The 24,307-nt window shown below is 44.1% G+C and overlaps 1 protein-coding gene across 9 annotated transcripts in view; it reads left to right on the top strand.

Moving 5' to 3' along the window:
* The window catches only part of hectd4 (HECT domain E3 ubiquitin protein ligase 4), a 92,825-nt gene that overhangs the window by 45,740 nt on the left and 22,778 nt on the right, over positions 1 to 24,307 (top strand). For 5 of the 9 annotated variants that reach the window (XM_080432040.1, XM_080432045.1, XM_080432047.1 and 2 more), the window contains exons 39-62: positions 50 to 252; positions 2,991 to 3,126; positions 3,693 to 3,875; positions 4,066 to 4,230; positions 4,363 to 4,532; positions 4,800 to 4,915; positions 7,320 to 7,438; positions 7,598 to 7,759; positions 8,874 to 9,022; positions 9,199 to 9,278; positions 10,342 to 10,505; positions 11,351 to 11,588; positions 12,395 to 12,531; positions 12,635 to 12,761; positions 14,230 to 14,367; positions 14,627 to 14,763; positions 14,903 to 15,063; positions 15,744 to 15,925; positions 16,950 to 17,155; positions 17,614 to 17,744; positions 19,316 to 19,521; positions 20,188 to 20,367; positions 20,900 to 22,353; positions 23,630 to 23,837. In XM_080432040.1, the coding sequence (XP_080288166.1) occupies positions 50 to 252; positions 2,991 to 3,126; positions 3,693 to 3,875; positions 4,066 to 4,230; positions 4,363 to 4,532; positions 4,800 to 4,915; positions 7,320 to 7,438; positions 7,598 to 7,759; positions 8,874 to 9,022; positions 9,199 to 9,278; positions 10,342 to 10,505; positions 11,351 to 11,588; positions 12,395 to 12,531; positions 12,635 to 12,761; positions 14,230 to 14,367; positions 14,627 to 14,763; positions 14,903 to 15,063; positions 15,744 to 15,925; positions 16,950 to 17,155; positions 17,614 to 17,744; positions 19,316 to 19,521; positions 20,188 to 20,367; positions 20,900 to 22,353; positions 23,630 to 23,837 (5,152 nt within the window). The remainder of the gene's footprint in view (positions 1 to 49; positions 253 to 2,990; positions 3,127 to 3,692; positions 3,876 to 4,065; positions 4,231 to 4,362; positions 4,533 to 4,799; positions 4,916 to 7,319; positions 7,439 to 7,597; positions 7,760 to 8,873; positions 9,023 to 9,198; positions 9,279 to 10,341; positions 10,506 to 11,350; positions 11,589 to 12,394; positions 12,532 to 12,634; positions 12,762 to 14,229; positions 14,368 to 14,626; positions 14,764 to 14,902; positions 15,064 to 15,743; positions 15,926 to 16,949; positions 17,156 to 17,613; positions 17,745 to 19,315; positions 19,522 to 20,187; positions 20,368 to 20,899; positions 22,354 to 23,629; positions 23,838 to 24,307) is intronic. The other 4 variants (XM_080432043.1, XM_080432044.1, XM_080432046.1 and 1 more) reach the window with 1 other exon arrangement.

The following is a 24,307-nucleotide window of genomic DNA, read 5'->3' on the forward strand; positions in this document are numbered from 1 at the left end:
CTGGCATCTACACCCTTAACCCCCTGCTGTTCTCTTTCGACCTGCCCAGAGTGGGAGCTGTGAGGTGATCACAGAGGAGGCGTCTGCTGCCCTGCGGAAGGCAAACAAGTGGGCCCAGTCTGGGCTCATAGTGAGCGTGGGACCGCCCGTGGAGGCTTTGGCCCAGGAGGCTGCCGGAGGCATCACCACAGGCGACAAGAAGAAGACCGCTCAGACCGCTGTCTGCAGGGACAGGAATGCAGATCTGGCCAGGTAACTAACCTCTGCATATTTTCATACAAACATGTCTTAACCCCCATTAAGACCTGAGGCCGATTTTACAACTGCCTTCTAGATCAGTAGTTCTCACAACTTTTTAGTAATTCAGAATGATTCGACATTTTTCAAACACTTTCAAGATTTTTGAAAAATGATCAAAAATAGCAGATGTAAAAGCTTGCAGTGCGGCACGAAGTGACGCGCTGTGAGCTTGTATATCTGATATTTGTGAATGGCCAACGCTAAAATCTAAAATGACACGATGCTTTCCAGTTTTTTTTTAATAGTTTTTTTAAAATATTTTTTTTGGGGCTTTTTCTGCTTTTATTGATAAGGATAATTCCTTTAACAGGTCCGTTCATGAAAGTCCTTGCGGTGTTGTTTCCAATGAGGGCCTGTGAGCAATTAGGGGTTAAGAGTCTTGCTCAGGGACATATTTCATTTCTTCGATACATTTGCTGGCCTGGCCTGGAATCATACCTGGGGCAACCAGGGCCTCTGGCTCCCTAGGCGGGCTCACTAACCACTCAGCTATGGCCGCCCCCTATGATAATATAGCCAAGAGGAAAATAGCAAGAGTCGCATTTTCCGGTTTACTTCCCGTTTCTGCGTGACGTAGGAGGACACCTTTTTAGGAGACAGGAAGCAAGTTGGAGTCTATTGATTCCAATGGAAGAGTGAACGTGAACACAGCTTTTGAACCATTCTTTAGCTCCATGGTCACTGAACTAAATATTGGACCCAATCGTCACAAGACACAAAATATGCACGATTTTCATACTAAAATGGCTTTTGTTTTTGTGACACAAATTAGGAGAAAATCAACTTTATTATCGACTTTTCTCTATCCCAGCATCACACTCTCGCGAGATTTGGGAAGATATCTGAAGGGTCCATCTCGGTCCATCTGCAGTCTGACGGACGAGACATAGAGGGCTCTGTCCCTGCCTTATATTAGATTTTATTATTATATTAGATTTTAACTCTATGCTCTGTCCCCATAAGATGTTCTAAAAACTGATAAACTGAGATTCTATATGTGAATGTAGTAGGCCTACGTGAAATCAATATGGACATTTCAAAAATTAAATAATTTTTTTGTTCCAATGCTCAATAATATAATTTTCCATTATTAACGGTCTTGGTTGATGGGGTATGATTTGGGAATCATGACATTTTGCTAAACATAACATTCATGCTAAACACATTATAGTCTATAGTGGTAAAATATATACCTTATAAATAAAAGGACCTGTTACAATGTTGAGCAGAAACAGGAGCACATCTAGCATAATAAGACTGAATAATACGTGTGTGTTTGTTGGGGGAATTTCATACGTTTCTTAAAAGCATCTTTTCCAATAACAGTTTACTTTCAAACATGTAAAGCATTTATTTTCTTTAATGAAGAAAATACACAAATGCACATCCACATGACATTGTCAGCCAGGGAGAGGGGAGGGGGAGGGTGGTGGGATGGTCCGGGGAGAAGCAAACCACGCCTACTTAGGAGACCATTTGTAGGATTTGTGTACTACTTCGCCTCTAGTTGCTCCAATGGAGAATGTGTATCTTCCTATATTAACAATCTTTGAATATAGTAGATTGACAGGAAATGGGGAGAGAGAGATGGGGAGTGACACGCAGAAAAGGTCATCAGGATCGGGATTCGAACCTGCGACACGCTGTCAGCCTAGGTGCCCAGGCCGCAAGGCCAGCGATCCGGGCCGCTTTTCCGGTTTTAATGGGTTAAAGTGAAGTTGAACTCTGTTAGAACCTTGGGTTGTATACGTGTAGCTACCTGGCCATGATATAACTCCAAATATTGTCAGTAATCTTGATAAATAATATTGTCAAACGGGTGTCAATCACCTTTATCAATAGGTCCTGTGGTCCATGGGTGAGGAACGGGAAGTAACATTGTTCTCTCTTCATTCACTCTGATTGTACATATTTTACATAAACAAATGCAAAGAAAGAAGATTCTGCCAATATACTGTATATAAAAAAAACGTGGCCTGGTATTTTTTACTGGTAAACGTACGTTGTCATCGTCACTCGTGTTACACCGACATGGGTGATCTGTCGATTTCTGTGGCGCTAGAGATCGTCTTTCAAATTTCAAAGCGTAATATAATATGTATAGACCCATATCACTTTCCCACAACTAGGTATTAGGTAACATGACTAGTTTTTGTATATACTGCCATAATCCGCTTTCTTTGTTTTATTTTTTTCCACTAAAATAAATGGAGGGAGACAACAAGACAGTTAATCCCATAATAAAAGTTATTTAGCCATCAATAGTAAGTTACTATGTGTTCATTTTGTGAACGAAGCCGGACAAATCACAATGTGGTGTTCAGCAGTGGTAAAGCCATAATATACACTACAAGAGGGGTCTTCAACGTTTTTCAGGCCAAGGACCCCTTAGCCGAGAGCGAGTATATAATATATATACATATTGTATATAATTGTGTTGCAGATTAAACTTTTTCATATTTCTTAGATGGCTTCATAGAGCAAATATGATTATTTTGGATGGGTCGTGGCCTGAAAAGGTTCGGAACCACTGATTTAGCACATACAGTACATGGACATGACAGCTGAATTATTTAGACTGAAATCTTCCCTGGCTGTGCTTTTGACCATTTCTCTCTCTCTCACTCTCTGTCTCTCTCTCTCTCTCTCTCTCTCTCTCTCTCTCTCTCTCTCTCTGTGCTGCTTTGCAGGACAGACCCTGTCAGGCCATTTATCAGCGGCCATGTGGCCAACAGCATGGCTGCTGAGGTGATTGCCCTGCTGCATAGCCTGCTCACTGCCCCCGAGTCCAACACCGCTCAGATCTGGACCAGCACTGCAGAAAAGGTAAAGCAGCACCATCAGTCTTCTGCCAACCTGAGCCATGTTTCTACTTGGTAACAGAATATATGAACAAGAGTTGGTCAGACCTTTGTGGGGAATGATCGTCAATTAAGCTGTATCCAAATGGCAGTATCCCGCTGCGCTAGCTAATTTTACTGGTTGGTCTGGTTGCCTCTTCAGTGGCGACGGGAACAGGAGAACGTAGCGTCAACCTACCTCCATGCTATGTTACATTCTCCTGGTGAAACTGTCGGTAAAAAAGAAGAGGCTGGTGACTTCATGTGTATCAGAAGATGGTAGTTTATTCCCCTCACCAGAACAACAGTGGGGACCGCAGTACACATGGAAAGAATTGGCAATAACAAAATTCAGGAGTAAAATAAATGAATCAAAACAGACCCTTTCACTCAGAAAAAATGACGTTTATTTAAAATAAAATAAAATCTGTCCAGTGACACTTCAAGTTGGTTGTGCGACTATTCATATTCAGTTTTATTTGTTACTGTATACTATGGTGGCTCTTTCTTTCAATGTTAACCCCTCTTTGTCACCCTGTGGGGTCGTTCTAGGTCCTCTCCCGAGCGCTGATGTTTATACCTCAGCTGGGGAAGTACGCCGAGAGTATCCTGGAGAACGGGAGCAGCAGTGGCAGAAAGCTGGCTAAGCTGCAGGCCATTGGCAGGCAGGCCGTGGCTGCACTCTGTGCCCTCGGAGGCTTCAAAGAAACCATCAAGATTGGATCGGAGGTCCAGGTGGGTGAGAGAGAGAGAGACAAATTGGTACAAGCCCCCCAAACGTGCTGTAATTCACAGCCCAGAATAACTGATAACTCACCTCCTCTCATGAAATCAAAGCATTATGTAAAACCGTCTTCCTCTGAAACCAAGGGAATCTAAAGACTTCCTTTTTCTAAAGATTTCCTCTTGATCTCCACCCCTGCAGGTGGTAGGTAAAGGAGTGCTGGGCAGCGTCGGGGTAGTTATGTCCATCAACGAGCAGGAGGGCATCGCCACCGTCAAGTTCCCCTCTTGCGAATACAGACGAACGTGTAAAGCCTCAGACATCCTGACGGTGCCCATATCCCGTCTCTGCACACCGAGATCTGAGGTAGTGGCCCCCCGCCGACATCAAACGCAACTGTAACGCTACCGGCAATCCCCCCCCCTTTTGATCTGAAATCATAGAGCGGTTATCTTTTTTCTTTCCCCTCTTATCTATCCCTGTACCCCCCCCCAACAGGCCCTCCCCCTCTACAAGCTGTCCATCACAGAGAAGGTGGTGCAGGCGGTGCAGTCTATGCTCCTGCCACAGGAGGGCAGTCTCTCCATCCACACCTCCCTGCCTGCCACTGGAGACGGCTCCAGCCCTGTCATGGCTGCAGTGCGTCTGCTGGCTGAGATCAGAACCAGGTACGGTCATTTAAAATAAAAAAACAAATAAAACTGTTCAACCAAATATCTGTGTGTGAATACGGTAGATGTGCGTTTTTGGTAATTCAGTCACCAAAACACACAGAAATCCAGATTAGAAATTAAAAAAGGGACTTAGCTGTAGATTCAACTACTTGGATCTAGATTCCCAGATTGAATAGGATTGAATTGAGATCCCTCGATTAGATTCAGCTGAATTTGAATGTAAAATATAATACGTAATAAGTGTGGTGTGGTGTTTGTCAGGGCGTGCCTTGTGATGGCTCAGCTCCTGGAGGACAGCTCCTTCTGTGAAGAGTTCATCCAGCAGTGTCCTGCAGCCGTGGAGGTGCTCAACCTAGTGGCCCAGGAGTGCAGCCCTGGTGAGCTATATGACATACTGACAATATACATATAGATACTAGAGAGAAAGGAGTGCAGCCCAGGTGAGCTATATGACATACTGACAATATACATATAGATACTAGAGAGAAAGGAGTGCAGCCCAGGTGAGCTATATGACATAATGACAATATACATATAGATAGGGATGTCACGATTACATTTTACTTGACGTTTTATTTTGTATCCGCTATTTCCACTAGTTCTGAAAATGGTTCAAAATGTATGAACCTTTCTCAACATGGAAACGATTATGACGGTTAGGCAAAATAATTGCGATTATCTCAAATAATTACGATTAGGCGACTATGTAATAATTGTGACAGGCCTACATATAGATACTAGAGAGAAAGAGAAGAGAGTAGTTTGACTCTGCACATAGTTGCAGCCTAGTCATTGTGGAACTTAATGCACATTTCTGATGATCAGATTGTTAAAACGGCTACTGATGGAATGAGCCCGTTATGACCTCGGACTCCCCTCTTCTCAGCTCACAAGAACCACTAGAAACAAAGAATGGTCACCTTTTTTAAGGTTTTTGATCAAATCCTGTATCTTCAATGAGGGCTAACAGCCAAAACAATAACCAAAAGAAAACTAAACATGAGCAAACCTTATCAAATCAGAAGAAACCAAAAGACAAAATTGCTGACCTGGCACCGAATCAAAACACAGGAGAAAACAAGGTCAACATAAAGGCTACCCAGTACCCTACCAACCCAGGCTGTTAAAAATCAATGAACACGTCTTTCAAACATTACACAAAGTGAGTGACAGGGTAGCTGGCAGCCTGGCTGGGAGTTGAGAAAGGAAAGCCCGCAGGAGCTGAGGAAAGCCCGCCTTTTAAACTCACCGCTGGCAGGAATCGGCCGAGCACACCTGCAACCCATCACACACACACACACACACACACACACACACACACACACACACACACACACACACACACACACACACACACACACACACACACACACACACACACACACACACCTCTCAACAGAGAAAGACATCTCCACACCTAGAGAAGATTAGAAACACATACAATGAATAAAGTCGTATGACCTCAGGGTGGAACATAGCCGTATATACCCTTTTCTGCATGAATTGTGTCAGTATATCCATCCACTGATGTCTAGATCTTTCAAACCAGGATGATCCAGAATTTAGTGTTTGGCTGTGTGGAATTTGCTAAAAACAGATGCACAAACGCTATAAATCAGATATACCAAAGAAGATGAAATGGTGATAGATAGAACGTTCGACTGCTTTATCAGTCTAGCTCTTGACATAATGTCTAGAGCTAGACTGTCATCGTATAAGTTAATGTACTACAGTGGTTTTCAACCCTTTTCATATCAAGGTCCATCATTTATTCTGCATTTGAGCCACGGACCACCATTTGATGAGATTTAGACTCTCAGTCCCAAGACGACGACGTCGAATATTTTGTTATCGTTGGATAAGATTTTGTTCCATGCTGTATTGATGTGGTGCCATAGGAGAGATAACAGGCAAACGTTGATCAAAATAACAATTCTTTAATTAAAGTAATACAATGTAGGTCCACGAATAACTTTATAGCAGCCTCTGCTGGTCATTACCGTCACTGCAGGCCGTTCGTTTATTCCTGCGTTACCCAGAATTCCATTTGTTTTCACCGGAAGACGGAAGCGTTTCAAAAAGCGTTCTTTTAATTGTTTTATACTATCTGTGGATCGTTTCTCTTAGCCAGTGGAGCTTTAGTTACCGTGAGCTGTGTTTTATTTTTCTGTTGTTTTTCGATCTTCAAATCCTACAATCTCTTAAAAGCAGCGTGAGATTCCTTTCTGTTATTAGCACGGTAGTTCCTGGCCAAACAGGAAACCGGTGCATTTCCGTTTCCGTTTTCCGGCCGGTCATTTTCGCGGGAATGGCTAACCTAACCACCGTTTCAATAGAAAATATAATAGAAAAGGCTTTCGGGGGCGAAATTCATGGAGTGGGTGTTGAGAAACATTTGCCACTCACAAAAGATATACAATTTAACTTTAGTTTTGTTGAAAAAGTTACCTAGTAATGTATTACTTTAAGTATTGCAGATGTTTAACAATAATTTAACTCTTGAGAGCGTAAATTGAAACCAAATGGACCGTAAGGGTCCATTTGGTTTCATTTTACGCTCTCAAGAGTTAAAGATCTATAAGGGTCCATTTGGTTACCAACTGTCCATCATTTAGCTGGGGACCACCTGGAACTCCCTCAAGGACAACTGGTGGTCCCCGGACCACTGGTTGAGAACCATTGTACTACAGCATTCACTTTGCCAGATCTGATGCATCTGCACTACTGTATTGTTTGTCTGGAGGTTGTATATTACAGTCTGTGTGTTGTGTAACATAACAGCATCCTCTTGTATAGGGGAGCGTCTCGGTATGGTGGAGGCACAGTGCGAGAGAGTGAGGATGCTTTACCGTGACTGCGCCCGCCCGCCACCCCCACCCCTGCAGACAGACCGGCGTCAGGTACGGGGAGAGAAAAAGAAGAAAAAAAAACATGTCCATTGATCGAGCAAATCTAATTGTAGATATACAAAATATTTTTGATAGATGGAAGGCGTTTGTGTTCTGGGGAGCCAGCCAGCGTTCCTTAATCCATGTCTCTCTCTCTCTGTCCTTCGTCAGCCCAAGGAGATCACTTGGTGTCCGTCCAGAGTGTTCCCTCCGGTACGCGCCTGCATGTTCTCCTCCCGTCTGACCTCCGTCACCTTCCTGGCAGACCCCAGCGCGGGCGGAGGTCTGCCCAGGGGCACCTTCATCTACGCCACCTCTCCTGTGCCAGTTCAGGTGGGTAACACTACTACGGCTGCGGTACCTTGCTTACATTTCTGTCCGTTTTTGCTTTATTCTTATGTCGTTTCACTACTTTTGAAATGTTTTGATGATGATAATAATTAAATGCAATGAAACATTTGGAAGATTGTTGAAAGTTTGCTCAAAACGATGGACGCCAAGGTTAAGGTAATTACTGGAGAGAGCATTGTTTTAACCCATTAACACTTTACCTGCCAATCACGAGTATAACCGTTGATGAAAAATACACCCGTTTACTGCCATCCACGAGTATAACCGTTTTTCAAAAAAGTTTTTTTTTTTGTCTTTTTTTTGTCTTTTTTTTTTTCAATTTATCCACACAGAACCAGAGATATCACGATCCAAAGATTTCTAGCTCCATTCACTCCTTGGTTAACTTATTACTTTAAAATCCTGTATCTCGGCTCCTGTGTAAAAAAAAATTAAACACTGGCACTGGGGGAAGTAAAATAAAAAAAACCCTCTGGCAGGGAATGTGTTAAGGGTTCGCATCTTTGTAACCACTTAAACCATTATTTTATACTTTGGCTATTCACAAATAGCAGATATACAAGCTCATAGTGCTGCACAGCACTATGAGCTTGTAGATCTGCTATTTTTGAAAAATCATGAAAATGTGTGCATATCTTTGAATTTCTATATTTTTTAAGTGATTTTTTTTTACTCAAATCTTTGCTTCTGGGGGGTCCCTGGAACAACATATTTTGCGATGGGTCCTCGGCCAAACACGTATCATTTTGGGGGTCCTTGACATGAAACCCTTTGAGAACCACTGATTATAGCAACATAAGTTTTTTCAAAAAACTGTTAGGATTTGGAAGACATTTGTAGAATCCCCAGAAGCAAAGATTTGAGTTACAAATGTTCGCTTTAAAAATGTATATACTGGTATTCAAAGATTTGCACCAATTTTCAAGAAAAAAAAAATCAGATTTATTTTTTAGCAGATATACAAGCTTGTATATCTGCTATTTTTGAATAGCCCAAATGAATCTTAGAATGACACAGATGCGTTCCCGGTCTTAATGGATTAAATGCTAATTGAGAAAAGGTTGAACAAAAGAGACGTCTTTGTCCCTCCCCTCAGGCCCCTTCCTTTTACTGGGAGATAGAGATCGTCTCCTATGGAGACTCGGAGGATGACAGCGGCCCCATCGTATCGTTTGGCTTCGCCACCGAAGCGGAGAAGAGAGACGGAGCGTGGACCAACCCTGTCGGCACCTGTCTCTTCCACAAGTAGGTCCCCCCCCCGTCCCCCCCCGATGCACACGTAAAATCGACAAAGCTCTTGACTCCTATAGAGCTAGCTTTTCCTAGCGCTCTGTCTCTGACCTGATTGCTGACCTGGATTCCTTCTCTCTCTCCCTGTTGTCTGCATCTATCCCCTGTCCTGTCTCTGTGTATGTTGTCAGTAACGGTAGGGCAGTGCACTATAATGGCTCCAGTCTGCTGCAGTGGAAGAGTGTGAGGTTGGACGTGGCTCTGCTTCCTGGTGAGACAGCAGACCAAAATGTCTTAATGTTTTTATTATTATGATTTCCTCCTTTTTTTTCTCCTCCCTCCACTATATATTTGGCCCTATGAATCCATATTACATTAATCTTATGGATTTGATTTAAAGCCACTCTTTAAAGGAATAGTTCACCCAAAAAAATATCGATTAGTCACCCCATGAAGCCTTGAATTCATGGATTTTTGTTTTTTTTTGTCGCATTCCTAAGCCAATAATTTGATTACCGGCGGAAAGATGTATCCGGTAGGAGACACAAAATAGACTCTTTGTGTCTATCTCCTAAGGGAAATACATCAAATTATTGGCTTAGGAATGCGACAAAAACAAAAGAATCTCCATGAGTTCAAGGCTTCATGGGGTGTGAAATTGATAGAAAATAAAGTAATTTTTTTGGTGAACTACTCCTTTAAAAAGTAGGAATGGCGTCTGTCTGCTCTTTCAATAAAAGCATGTTCTCCATGCGTATCTTGCTTCCATAACACATAACTTTTGACTACTGACTCCTGCATGGACTCTGGTGCACTTTGCACATACAGTAGACTACTAGGATGTGCAGAACTCTGGCAGATGTTTGTTAAGATACTGTAACTGTTGAGAGACTTTACATACCGTGTATATACACTCTGATAGGTTGTTGACAGATTGTACATACTGTACATTCATCCAGATAATGCTGGAGGTCTGTTGACAGTCCACATTCATATGCATTAATTTCTCATATTCACTGTTGATAGACTGTATTCCCTGAGTTAGATGATATTCATTCATATATTCACCTTACATTCATATTTATTGATAGACTCACTCATTCAGCTATCTAGGGCCCACATCTCAGTATTTTATTTTATCTTTATTCTTATTTATCTTGGTTTTAGTTAAGTCTCTTACTCTCACCTCTCCTGTGTTTCATTCTAACTGCTGTTGCTGCAATGACAAACCTCACCAGTAAAGGTTTATCATATCGTATAAGCTCTAGCTGACCTATATATTTTTAAGTTTGCCATTGTTTGGGAATCACAACGGTTACTCTTTGCGTTCATAGGGGATGTGGCTGGCATAGGCTGGGAGCGTTCAGAAGGAACCCCACCGCCCCCTGGCCAGGCCCCTAAAGGGAGGGTGTACTTCACGTACTGTGGCCAGCGACTCACCCCCATCCTGGAGGATGTAGCTGGGGGAATGTGGCCCCTGGTTCACATCCAAAAGAAGGTGGGTCACCTTTTGGTTGAAACAACGTCCATTAATCCTTCTATGAATAATCAAAATGTCTGTGTGCGAGCCTGGAGTGAGTGAGTGTATCTATCCTTTGCGCGTCTCAAGTCGGCGTGTGTATTGCCGAGGACAAAGTCAGTTGTCCAGAACCACTGACATAACAGTATATAGGAGATCCCGTTGTCCAGACCAGAACGGCCGATCTGACCCATATACTGATGACATCAGGGATCTCCACAGCCAGACAGACAGACAGACACAGAGATCTCCATATATGGGCATAAAAGGGACACAGGCAGACAGTCGGATACATGGGCATGCATTCCCAACTTAGCAATAGACAGTAGAGCCCCCAAAATAAGGCAACATTTCCTGTCTGTACCTCACCAGGCAAATCACAACATACTGTAGATCAATGGTTCTCAAACTTTTTCATGTCAAGGACCCCCAAAATGATATGTATTTGGCTGCGGACCCCCCCCATCTCAAAAATATTTTGGGCCAGGGACTTATATAAATAGCAGATCTACAAGCTCATAGCGCGGCACTCGGTGCCGCGCTATGAGCTTGTATATCTGCTATTTTTGAATAGCCAAAGTATACAGTAATGGTTAAAGTGGTCAAAATTATTGTGACGCTATATTAACTAATTTAGCTGGGGACCCCCTGGTACCCCCCCAATGACCCCTGGGGGTCCACGGACCCCACTTTGAGAACCAATGCTGTAGATTGTACATCACATGAAGAGGATAAAAAAAAAAATCGCAAGACCTAGAACAATTACAGTCTTCTATCCAAAATGCTAATTGCATTCAAATGATGTTGCTGTTTTCTCTTCCTAGAATACAAAGATTCGTGCCAACTTCGGGTGCCGTCCGTTTGCCTACGCAGAAGGCCAAGCGCACCGGAATGCTGCTGACCTGTGTGTAGACCTCGCAGAGGAGATAAGCGCTAATTTTGAAGCGCTCCCCTTTGCCATGGCCTCAGACAGTGACAACGACGCCGGTGCCAGCGTGGCGTCTGACTCTGGCTCCCACGGCCCCCCCTGTCGGATCGCCGCTGTAGCGGTTGCCCAGCAACGTACGTCTCTCACACCACCAACCTCTGCTTCTAACAATGAATGCTTTTCCTTTTTTGTTCCTTTCTTGTGTTTGCTGAACCGCTTAAAGTATTCCTTATCGAAGAGACTTGAGAGTCAACATGTGCAGTGGACCGCATGACTTTCAATCAGTTTCACAGTTTTTGTAAGCAAACAGTGAGATAAAACTGCAGACACAGAGGGTTTCATCTCACTGTTTGCTTTCTACTACAAAGGCAATCGCATCCCTTCTTCCCACTGTTTGTGTATCGTGCGTCCCCCATTTGGTTGCATTTAACCCATTTAGTCCGGGAACGCATCTGTGTCATTTTAGATTCATTTGGCTATTCAAAAATAGCAGATATACAAGCATATACCATCTTCTTTGGTATATCTGATTTATAGCGTTTGTGCATCTGTTTTTAGCAAATTCCACACAGCCAAACACTAAGCACAGAGTGCCGCGCTACGAGTTTGTAGATCTGCTTTTTTTTTTTCAATCTTGAACATTTTGCAAATCTTTGAATATATTTTTTAAAGCGAACATTTGTAAAATATTTAGTTCCAGGGACCTCCAGAAGCAAAGATTTGAGTTACAAATGTTCGCTTTAAATATATATATATTCAAAGATTTGCACAATGTTCAAGATTTTTCAAAAATAGCAGATCTACAACCTCATAGCCATGAGCTTGTATATCTGCTATTTTCGAATAGCCAAATAAATCTAACATGACAGAGATGCGTTCCTGGATTGAATGGGTTAAAAAAAACATATATATATATATATATATTGTTTGTCCTGGACAGAGTACAACAGTGACTTGTCGAGCCACTACAAGGTGGAGCTCAGCTACGAGAACCTGGTCACGTCCGGCCCTGACCCCCACCCTGCCCCCATCGCCGACGATGAGAGTGACGACGAAGACGACGACGATGCCCCCAGAGTAAGACCACATCTTGTTTTTGACGGCCATTAACAGATGGTAATTATCACCCTACGGCGGTCTTCATTTCACCGTGTTAAAAACGTTTTGTCTGACCTATCAGGAGGACCACTACGCCTTGCTGGTGAAGGCGTGGGAGACCAAAGTGTTCCCGACCATTCGCAGGCGCTTCCGCAACGAGGCCGAGAGAAAGTCCGGGTTGGACCAGATCAAAGGAGCGCTGCAGCTGGGTGAGTTGTATTCGGCAGAGCCATACAGTATAAGGAGAGTTGCGTCACCTCCGTTCACTTCATCGGGCCAGGTCTTCTACATTGCCTTCTATTGGGGAATAGTGACAAAGCCCTGAACCGGAAGTTTACGAAATGCACCGGAGTCTATGAGCGTTTGTCACTATTTCGAGTTAACATGAACCACGTGACCGGCGCTGTTTCTTCCTCCTCATTGACGTAACTCTCCAATAGAAGGCTCTGGTATTCTGGGTTGGAGTGGTTAAGTTTTAGTTATACATTGCACTTTTATTATTACAGTTACCTTACAGTTTTGTCACTTTATTAGTGTGATTATGTTATAAAGCAATATGATGTTGCTTAATGTGCAGGAATTTTGCCGGGGGTCAGGGATTATTTATTTGTTGGAAGACCTATTTCTAATTAGTTTAATGTGTTGCGTACCTATGCACTGTGCTTACTAGGAGGTTGCAAATTTGTGTAGACGTGAATGCAATGAAAAAGCTATTATGCCGCTTCCCAACATCACTGTCAAGTGGCACTACATCATTATTTCCATAACCATTCAATAAGCGCACAGCAGTCAAGCAGTCAGTCAATTAATTACATTTCTTGGCATTTCTTTTTTTACCACTTTCACTCCACTGGTGTGAACAAACTGAAAGAAGCTAATGATTCATGCCTGTTACTCAAACCGCTATTTTCCCCGCTATTTTTTCCCTGTTTCCCGTCAAACCCGCATGCATAACCTCTGGGCTGATTATTATTCCACTGTTTGAATTGCACTTCTTGCCACTTAGCACCTCTGCTGTGCTTCCAGTTGTGTAATCTGTCTAAACCATTCTGATGTGTGGTCACACTACACTAACCGTTAGAGCACAGTTACTGTACAAAATGGAGATGGAAACTAATTAGCCTCGTACAAATCATAACAAGAAGGAAGAAAGTGGGGGGGGGGGGGGGTAGGGAGGATTACATTCCACATGAAAGGGATTTGGCAAGAAGTTGATAAATGATGCAATGAATATGATTAAAGAACCAGTGAAATGCATTACAATAATGTTCGGCGTCGTGTGTGTGCTTGTCTACGAGTTAATTCTGTCGTGGAATTTCTATACAAATTCTGCTTGTCACTTTATAGCCGCATAGTATTCGTGTTCTGTGTGAATGTACTGAAGACATTATACACAGACAACACACGAACCCCCCCCCCCCCCCCTGGTGTATAAGGAACTTCACATGACTGGTCACAAGCTCTTAACGCGTCGCGACAAAACGCGTTGTGAGCTTGCACGATTGCTATTTTCGAAAAAACGTGGACAGATCATGACAAATCTACTATTTATGGGAGTCCCTGGCGTAACATTTCTTTCTAATGTGGGTCCTCCGCGACCAAATAATACATATCAATTTGGCGGTGCTTGACATGAAAATGTTTGAGAACCACTGCTCTTGCTTATCGTGGCTCTAGGCATGGTCGACATCGCACGGCAGACGGTGGAGTTCCTGTATGAAGAGAACGGTGGCATTCCTCGAGATCTCTACCTGCCTACCATAGAGGACATCAAGGACGAGGCCAATAAGTTTACAATCGACAAAGTCCGAAAAGGTATCTTTCACCCACAGCTCTGCACTGATGAACCAGATAAAAAAGAACGTGGAACTGAAATATTTCTGCCTATAAAGATTTATGTCCAAAATAGGGACGCCATGTTCAAAGTGGAAACTCATGTGCACACCATAACATTGTAAACAACATTTTTTTAGTCTTTTGGATTTCAGACTGTTGGAGATGAATTCTTTAACTATGGAGATGTTTTTGCAAAACAAGGGATCTGACCTGCGATGTGTTTTTGATGAACCCCCAGGCTTGACTGTGGTCATCCGCTGCCCGGACAGCAACAACACTAACACCACCACAGGGGGAACAGCCCTGCCCAAGTTTGCCATCCGGGGCATGTTGAAGACCTTTGGACTGCATGGGGTGGTCCTGGATGTGGACACTGTAAGTGCAGTACATGAGACATCAAGGGTTTGGTTCATTGCTATGTCTTCATGGTCAACTGTGAGTTCTGAATGACATCAGTGATTCATCTGTGTGTGTGTGTGTGTGTGTGTGTGTGTGTGTGTGTGTGTGCCTCCAGGTGAATGAGCTTGTGCAGGTAGAGACGTACTTGCGCAGCGAGGGGGTACTGGTGCGGTACTGGTATCCCATCGAGATGCTGGAGCGCCCTCCTGCCGGATCTCGACGCACCGCAGCCAACGGCTTGGTGTCCCTTGACAGCAGCAACATTCAGATTCACAGGTAACGGGTGCTCGTACACTGTACATACTCAGGGAATTCATGTGCACCGGGCATGGAACTTCTCCAAAAAGGACCACAATGTAAACAAGCCCTCCAAGCCTATCCTTTTGAACAGTGTGGATTTTGACAGCAAATTTTGATTTAGTTCTTGTCATAGTCTTTTGAATAAAATTCCATTCGTTTTAGTCATATTTTAGTCATATTAAGATTAAGATTATAGTCGACTAAAACGTATTTTGGCGGGCCTTGATGGTGTCGTAATAGCTGATTTTACACGTATGCTGAAAATAGCCGATCTACAAGCGCAGAACGTGTCGTAGCGCGACACGTTGTGAGCTTGTAGATCTGCTATTTTCAGAACACCGAAGCGCAAACAAACATAAAATGACTTGTCTTAGTTCTACTGGATCTCTTCTCCACTAGTCCCTCCCTAACATTTTAGTCTAGTTTTTATTTGTTGACGAAATTGTTAGTGTTAGTTATCGTAGCTTAGTTTTTATTTCGTTTTTATTTCGTTTTCGTCAGTGAAAAAAAGGTAGTCGACGCAAAATCTTCGTCAGAGTTTTTGTCGACAAAATCAACACTGCTTTTGAATTCATTTCCAATAAAGTGCTCAATCAATCCAAAAAAAAAAGGTATGAATGACGAGATAAACGTGAATTCTACTGCTTGGCTTTTAGGGAGCTGCTTCGCTGTGAGAGTGCCCTGGCGCGGCTGTACTGTCGCATGGCCCTACTCAACATCTACGCCCCCAAGAGCCCCCACACCTTCACCCGGCTGTTCCACATCCCTGCCATCCGTGACATCACGTTGGAACACCTTCAACTTCTGTCCAATCAGCTGCTGGCTCCGCCTCTGCCCGGTAAACCAGTGAATTTTGTTTCTCGGTGAATTCATGCAGTGAAGTACTTAGAACCGCGGTTCTCAGAGTGGGGTCCAGGGACCCTCAGGGTTCCTTGAGGGGAATCCAAATGGACCGTTACAGGTCTGTAACTCTTAAGAGTATACAAATGGACCCGTGCCTTACGGTTCCATTTGTTCACTCTCAGAGTTGGGCGCTGTTCGTTCGCACAGAGCACGATAACTATAACTATAACTACAGTATACGAGCGTCCACACTGAGGAACGATACCTTCTGTAAACGGTAACCTCGTTTACCAGCCTTAATTATTACATATGACTCGGACTAGCATTCCCTACCTAAGCCTAATCCCCCCTTTTTACCTTTACTATAGTTTTTAACTTTTTAATCTATTTTTTTCCTAATAAAGTTGTTTTTATTTTGTTTCTGTTTTGTAAAGCGACTTTGAGAACTCAGAAAAGCCCTATGTAAATTGTATGTATTATTAGTATTATGATATGTAAACAGTAGCACCAAACACGCTGCGCAGTCCAGCTGTGTGAGCCTGTGTCGGAGCCCACACGGAGTGGGGGAGACAGGGAGAGGGATCTCCTTTTCAGTGGAGCTGAATGACTCGTGCAATACTAGGACATATGGACAATCTGACTCTGATTATTAATCATAAGGAGGCAAAATAGTTGTACCTGAGGTAATGTCGGCTAGCCTACTACCAGCTAGCGTTAGCTATTCATAATTGTCTCCTCGTCAAAACGTTCAGAGGGAGAATGAGACCAATTGCATGTCCTGACGGATTTTGAATGGCTGTCAACGTTTTGATCGTTCATAAAAATCGTGCTGGAAGTGATCCAAACGATATCGTTCACGGCAGTCGTTATAGTTTATCTTATTATATTTTTTATAGTTCTCGTGCTCTCTGTGAACTGCGCTACACGGAGGTCCTTGAATTGAATTAAGAAGTTTGAAAAGCACAGATGTTTGGATGTGTGTGCTGAATGATCGCTGCGTTGCCGTTTTTGTCCTGCAGATGGCACCCTCAGCTCTGGCTCCATCCTGCTGGCCCAGTCCCTGCTGCACAACCTGCAGGGCCAGAGCTGCTCTCCCACGGACCTGTTCTACCAGGGCAACGCTCAGCCCATCCGAGAGTGGCTGACCGTGGCCATCACCCGTGCCTTGCATCAGGGGGAGGAGAGCCTGCTGGAGCTCACCAAGCAGATCTGCTGTTTTCTGCAGGTCAGCACATTTTCTTTTACATGAATCCAGAGAAATCCTAGGAGAGTGCTTGTAATAAACCAACGTTTTCATTGCCAGCTAATAATTCTTACTGTGTATTTGTCAGGAATGAGATTCAAAAAGGTAAAAAGAAAAGAAAGATTGTAATAAAAATTCACATGAAAAAAAGGCACAGCTAAAAAAAGATGATGTAGGTTTCATACTAGGCTTATGTCTGAAATCAATTGAATACCAAAACTAAGGACATTTTCACTATGGTTTTAGTTAGTTTTGTAAACACACTATACAACTTAAGTTACTGTTTTTATTTCAGTTAACAAAAATGTTCGTCATTTTGCTGTGAAACCTACTTTTGACATGGTGTCCAAACTGCACCAGAACAGTTTGGTATAACAACCTTGATTTTAAGTGATTTTGCTGTGAAACCTGCTTTTGACATGGTGTCCAATCTTTCCCAGAATGCACCAGAGCAGTTTACATCAGAGGAGTTCCCGGTGTCGGAGTCAAAGGTCAGCATGGATGTCAGCTTTCCGGGCGCTGCGTTCGTCATCGTCTCCTGTAAGGAGAGCACGCTGGGCTGTCGCAAAGAGTGAGTCCATGAGCCATGTTCAGTCGCCACGAACAGCAGTTTACTTGTGTGTCATTGAAACAAACAATAAAGCACGCACATCCACTCACTGGAAACCAAGTACTGGGCTATGGTCTGAATCCAAAAAGAATAAAGTCCGCACACTGGGTCATGCTCCAAAGCTTAAAAGATTATTTTGGTTCCTTTACACCAGAGGAGAAGGTATTTCATGTGGTCCCTGGTAATCGGTAATATATAATATATACAGTGAAGATTTTGTTTTTTTTGTTTTATTTTGGAGAAACTTAGTAATTTTGTATTTGTGTGATATGAGGACAGTGGAATTAAAAACATTATCAGTGGTAATTTTAGGAGGCTTGTGTTTCAATTCCAAAAGTTCTTCAAGCTTACTACAGAAGAGGATCAGCTCATTGTCCTCAGACTCTTTCAAGAGACACATGTATGAAACACAGTCCCTTGTGACAGTAAAAGCTCAATGTAACTTTCCTTTTGTAACGATGTATCTCTGTGAGAGTGGTATTGCCACACTGGCATACCTGAAGAATATTAGTATTACATAACAGTATTATGTACAGGGCAAAGTTTGAGCCAGAAAATGACATAAGACTCTGTCCCTGACCGCCATTATAGCCAAGAAAAGACAGACATGGACCAACTGTAATCATGCCATGGACCATTAGTGGTCCATGGACCACTACTTGAGAAGCAATGCGCTAAATGCCCTGGTGACCGAAGATGCCGAGTCAATGAAGTCAGTTACTGGGAAGTCTGAGGTCAAGAAATTGCACAGAAAAGGGAGTTAGAATCTCAAGAAGATAAAGTTTCATTGTTATTAGGAAATGTTCACTCATAAATGTTACAAATCAGTATAGTATCAGTTAGTAACATGGTAACATGAGTTTAATATGGAAGGTTGGATAAAGTAAGAGGAATAGATCAGTGGTTGGTTCTCAACCTTTTTTGAGCTCTGGACCACTAGCATATTTCAAGCAATCTTCAACTAATCTTAGCCCACATATCCCCACCCAACACAACAGTGGTCCCCAGGTTGATTCTTAGTCAGGCCGGTGGTCCCTGGTTCACAATCAGTTGAAACCCCCTGGTGTAAAGGAACCAAAATAAGTTTCGGAGCATGACCCAGTGTAAAACATTTAAGGCAAATATTGTACTTTTTTACTCCACTACAATTATTTGAAGACTTTAGTTACTAGTTACTTAGTCTATTTAGATTGTTATTACAAAACTTACATTAACCAATTCGGCCCTCTATCTATCTATACACACACACACACACACACACACACACACACACACACACACACACGCTTCGGCTATTTGAAAATAGTCGATCTACAACGCATTGCGAGCTTTTAGATCTGCTATTTTCCAAAGATTTGTATACATTGATGCTAATACTTTTGTACTTTTACTCAACTAAATTTTGAATTCCGGACTTTTACTTGTAACAGAGTATTTCTCCATTGCAGTATTGATACTTTTACTTAAGTTACTTAATTTTGTACTTTTTCCACTCATCTCTCTGCATGTCTTTTCCCCTCCCACATTGTCAGCTCCAGCCTGTACAAGGCTCCCTGGGCGCGGGTCATGGTGTACGGCCTGGGTCACAAGGTACGCAGGAACGGACAGCTGAACCTGATGGAGGCCATGTGCTATCCCCTGGACGCCTCGCCTACCAACACGGGCCTAACTCCCCCTCCCACCACCAACCAGTACCCCGCTGTCATCATCCCCACCGATAAGGTCCACATCAAACTAGGTGAGGGTCCCACCCTGTTCAAGAGCAAATTCCCATAACATCCACCTTCCATTTGGAGACAGATGTTCTTTCTTTCGTTTTGCACTTTTGGGAGGGCCCTCCCAAAATTGCAAAACTAGCCCCTCCTGTAATTTTTGTAAGCCAATCGGAATGGAATCTGAACAAGCTTGCGGATACATCTTGATCACGTGACCAGAGAGATAACGTGTACTGATTTGCATGAGTTTTTGACCGGATCTGTAGGGTAGTTGCAAAAAGTGTGTTTTGGTACAAAACACACTGGTACAAATGGCCGGGGCCTAAATGGGGAGTTGCAACATGATCCAAGGAATCCAGGAGAAAAAATATTTTGATTGTATGACCTACGGTTCAAGTTAGAGTTATGGACCAAAAACGTGAAGCGGGCTATTGTAGCGCCACCATGAGGCCAATTTTAAAAAAATGGGGCCGAGGTTCTTCCTTGACCTACTACGGGGAGTGTGAGAGCAAATTTTCACACTCCCATTCCACAATGGTACCGAAGTTTAGCTGTTCACAGGCACACTGACTGACACACTGACACGCGGACATGAGCGAAAACATAATCCCTGGGCCCGGGCCATTCTGGCCTGACGGGGATAATGAGGCGTAAGTGTTATGTAAGTCACGCTGGTCTTTTCATTTCAGGAGTGTCGCCCCCTCCTGGCGCTGTGATGGTGCTGCACTCCCTGCCGCTAGAGTTCCCTCTGGCTCTGGCGTTCGCCGAGCAGCTGCTGACGTGGAAGCTGGGCGAGAGCAACGATCGGTCCGAGGAGGAGCTGGACACGGTGCCCTCGTCTGTGCTGCTGCAGGTGGTAGAGCTGCTAGGTGGGTGGAATGTACTGTACTCTATGCTATCTGCATATTCATGTGCACAATGGTACTTGTACCAGTGTTGATTTTCACAGCAAATTTTGATTTAGTTTTAGTCCTAGTCTTTTGAATAAAATTCTGTTTAGTTTTAGTCATATTTTAGTCATCTGAAATGTTTCGTCTAGTTTTAGTCGAGTAAATATACAGTTGATTTAGTCGACTAAAATGTATTTTGACGGTGCCTTGATGGCGTCGTAATGGCTGATTTTACACTTGGTTGCATGCTGAAAATAGCTGATCTACAAGCTCACAACGCGTCTCGCTATGACGCGTTGTGAGCTTGTAGATCTGCTATTTTCAGAGCGCAACACCCGAGCGCATCCAAACATAAAATGAATTGTCTTTTAGTTCTGTACTGGATCTCTTCTCTATCTGAAATCAACACTGACTTGTACACAGTAAAATCCAACTGTGTTCATTTAAATCAATCAATTAATCAATCAGCCAATCAAACAAATATTATTTCTGTCTCTTCATTTTATTGTAGGCGGTTTGCTTTGGACCACCGACCTGGCGCCTTCCATAAAGGAGCTCACCTTCCACCTGCTGGCCGAGCTCTTCCGCAAGATCCACCACCTGGAGCAGCGCAAGAGCCCCGCCGGCCTGTCCAGCTCCATCGCCCTGCTGCTGAACCCCTGCCTGGCCGTGCTCATGGCCCTGCAGACGGAGCTCCGCAAGCTCTACGACCGCGAGACCCAGGGCTGGGCGGCCGCGGCCGGGGGAGGGGCCGGAGGAGCGGGTGGTGGTGGCTGCTCCTCTTCCGGGAGTGGCGCCGCCTTGGCTCTGGGCGCCGAACAGAGCCGTTTCTCTACCTATTTCCACGCCCTGATGGAGGTGTGTCTGGCGGTGGCGGAGGTCACGCTGCCCCTCAACGTGGGTGGCTCGGCGGTGGGCGCCCTGTCCTCCACCAGCGCCCCCAACCTCAGCGACTCGTCCTCGTCGTCCTCGTCGTCCCCGGGCCAGACGCCCCAGAGCCCCAGCCTGCTGTCCAAGCGCAAGAAGGTCAAGATGAAGCGCGAGAGGGCGGCGGCAGCCGTGGCGGCCGCGGTCTCTCATGGTAAACGCGGAGGGAGCGGAGGCGCTCGCCTGTCGGAGAGCGACGGCGCCCTGCTCAACATGGCGGGCAGCAAGCCCGAAGACATGCTGTGGTTCCACCGCGGACTCACTCTGCTCATGATCCTGCGACACCTCGCCAACAAGGACCCCCAGGGACTGAGCGTGACCAGCGACGCCGTCACGGACGCCTGCCAGGCGCTGGTCGGCCCCACCGCGCACAGCCGCCTGCTCGTGCTCTCAGGGATCCCCACGCACTTGGAGGAGGCGGTGGTCCGCAGCGCCATCCGCAGGGCCTGCAACGCCCACGGGGGGCTCTTTAAGGACGAGATCTTCATCCCCCTGCAGGAGGAAGACCCCAAGAAGCCCAAGGCCGCCGCGACCGTGGTGGTGTGCAGCCCTCCGGATGGCAAGGCGGGCGGCCCCGAGCACCCCGAGCGTCCCTTCCCCAACAACGGGGGTCCCGAGAGTCCCGACAGCTCCAGCAGCGTGACTCCGGCCATGAGCGTCAGCGCTTCGGCCTCCACCAGCCAGACGTCCATCTGTAGCTCCTCGCAGGGGGTCTCTCGCACCGCCAGCGAGCTCTCCGTGGACCAGGAGTCGTCGCCGGCCGCCCCGCCTCTCACTCCCGCCCCGGGCGCCGCAGCCTCGGCCGTCCCTTACCCGCCGGCGCAGGGACCCCTGGACCCCCACACCGTGTCGAGTCAGGAGAGCCTGGACATCTCCCTGTGCAGCACGGGGAGCCTGGGGAGTCTGGGCAGCCTGGGAGAGCCTCTGGACAGTGCGGAGACGGCCTCGGTGTCCGACGGAGGCTCCATGTACACGGTCACCTCGCTGGACAGTAATGCCATCATGGCCAGGCCTATCAAGGGCTATGCTGTGATCGAGGTGGGTTTGTGTGTCATTGTTGTTTTATCTGACTTAACCACTTTCAACCTGGCGTCCCTATTTTGGGCATGTCTCTATAGGTGAACATGAGGGCTCGTTCCATTGTGGTCCTAAAGTATTAAACTCAATGAACTCAAAGAGTTCATTATAGAGATTTTGTACACAGGAACACTGCTAGACACAGCCTTACATAGGTGTCTGCTGGGGCCACGGAACACAAACCTCAGACAGGTTTTAAGACTCATCAGGGTTCTCATGATTGTCCAATGAATAATAAACCATTGCTGCCGGTTTACTAGCTTTTAGATTTTACACAATAGTTTGTGTAAAGGTGAGCCATAAAACAAAAAAACTAAAAACAAACAAATGTGTGACCAATGCAGTGGACCATTATAATGGAAAATGCAGGTGATAATTAAACATTTCCCATTTTCACTTTTAAATCGGTTGTTTAGATCAGTGGTCAATGAGTTGATCCTCTTCTGTAGTAGTTAAGCCTGAAGTCCTTTTGAAATTGAAGAATTAGCCATGTCTTTAATTCCACTGTCCTCATATCACACAAATACCAAATTACTAAGTTTACAAAGATCCTGTTTTTCCTTTTTTTCCCCCTGCTGTTTCCATCACGATAAATCTTTTGATTAAATCGATTTAAATTGTCACCAGTTTGAATCGATTTTAACCCATTAACCCATTAACTGCCGGAGGTATTTTCATATTTTTTTAGCCAGTGCCAGAGTTTTTCATTGGAAAAAAAAAAGTACTCAGGAGCCGAAATATAGACTTTTTAAGTTTTAAGTTAACAAGGAAGTGGATTTTTTTATTATTATTTTTTTTTTCACTTCACGTAGATCTACGCGATTGGCACGTGGCGGCTTTAAATCGGTTCGCGTAGATCTACGTGATTGGCAGTGAATCGGTTAAGACCAGGAACGCATCTGTGTCACTTTAGATTTCTTTGGCTATTCAAAAATAGCAGATATACAAGCTCATTGCGCAGTGCCGCGCAATGGGCTTGTAGATCTGCTATTTTTGAAAAATCGTGACGTTTTTTTTTTAATTTTTTTTTTTTTTAAACTGTTAGGATTTAGAAAACATTTTTAAGAATCGCCTCCGGTCTTAATGGGTTAATCGATTTACGATAAATCGTTACATGCCTAACAGTAACTCATAGGCATGATAGTAATTACCAGCTTGTAGGAAAAACAGCATTTTCCTTTTTAAGGCCGTGTAGAGTCCACACATCCATGTCTTTTCTCTTTTCTCTTGCATGTAGGTACGCTCCCGGGCTAAAGTGGAGAAGATCCGCGCCAGCCTTTTCAACAGCAGCGACCTGATTGGCCTGTCCAGTCTGGAGGGTGAAGAGGAGTTAATGGAGTTGACCAATGAGGAGATCCTCACCGCCTCCAGTGTTAACCAAAGCCTGTTCGATACACAGGGCAGCTCTGCACTCGAAGACTACTTCGTCGATAAGTCCATCAGAGGTCCTTATTATACTTCCCTGCTTTCCATACAACTTTAATCCATTTTTAGACCGGGAAAAGCATCCGTCATTTTAGATTTGAACCACTTTAACCATTATTTTATACTTTGGATATTCAGCGATGAGCTTGTAGATCTGCTATTTTAGAAAAATCGTGAATATTTGTGCAAATCTTTGAATATATATATATTTTTTTTAAAGCGAACATTTGTAACTCAAATCTTTGCTTCTGGGGGGTCCCTGGAACAACATATTTTGTGGGTCCTTGATATGAAAAGAGTTTATATATAGCAACATACGTTTTTATTTCAAAACAAACTGTTAGGATTTAGCAGACATTTGTAGAATCCCCAGAAGCAAAGATTTGAGTTACAAATGTTCACTTTAAAAGATATATATTTATTAAAAAAATATATATATATATATATTATTCAAACTAAAGATTTGCTCAAATCTTCACGATTTTTCTAA

Source organism: Gymnoscopelus braueri, assembly GCF_963280865.1.
Source record: "Gymnoscopelus braueri genome assembly, chromosome: 7".
Taxonomy (NCBI): domain Eukaryota; kingdom Metazoa; phylum Chordata; class Actinopteri; order Myctophiformes; family Myctophidae; genus Gymnoscopelus; species Gymnoscopelus braueri.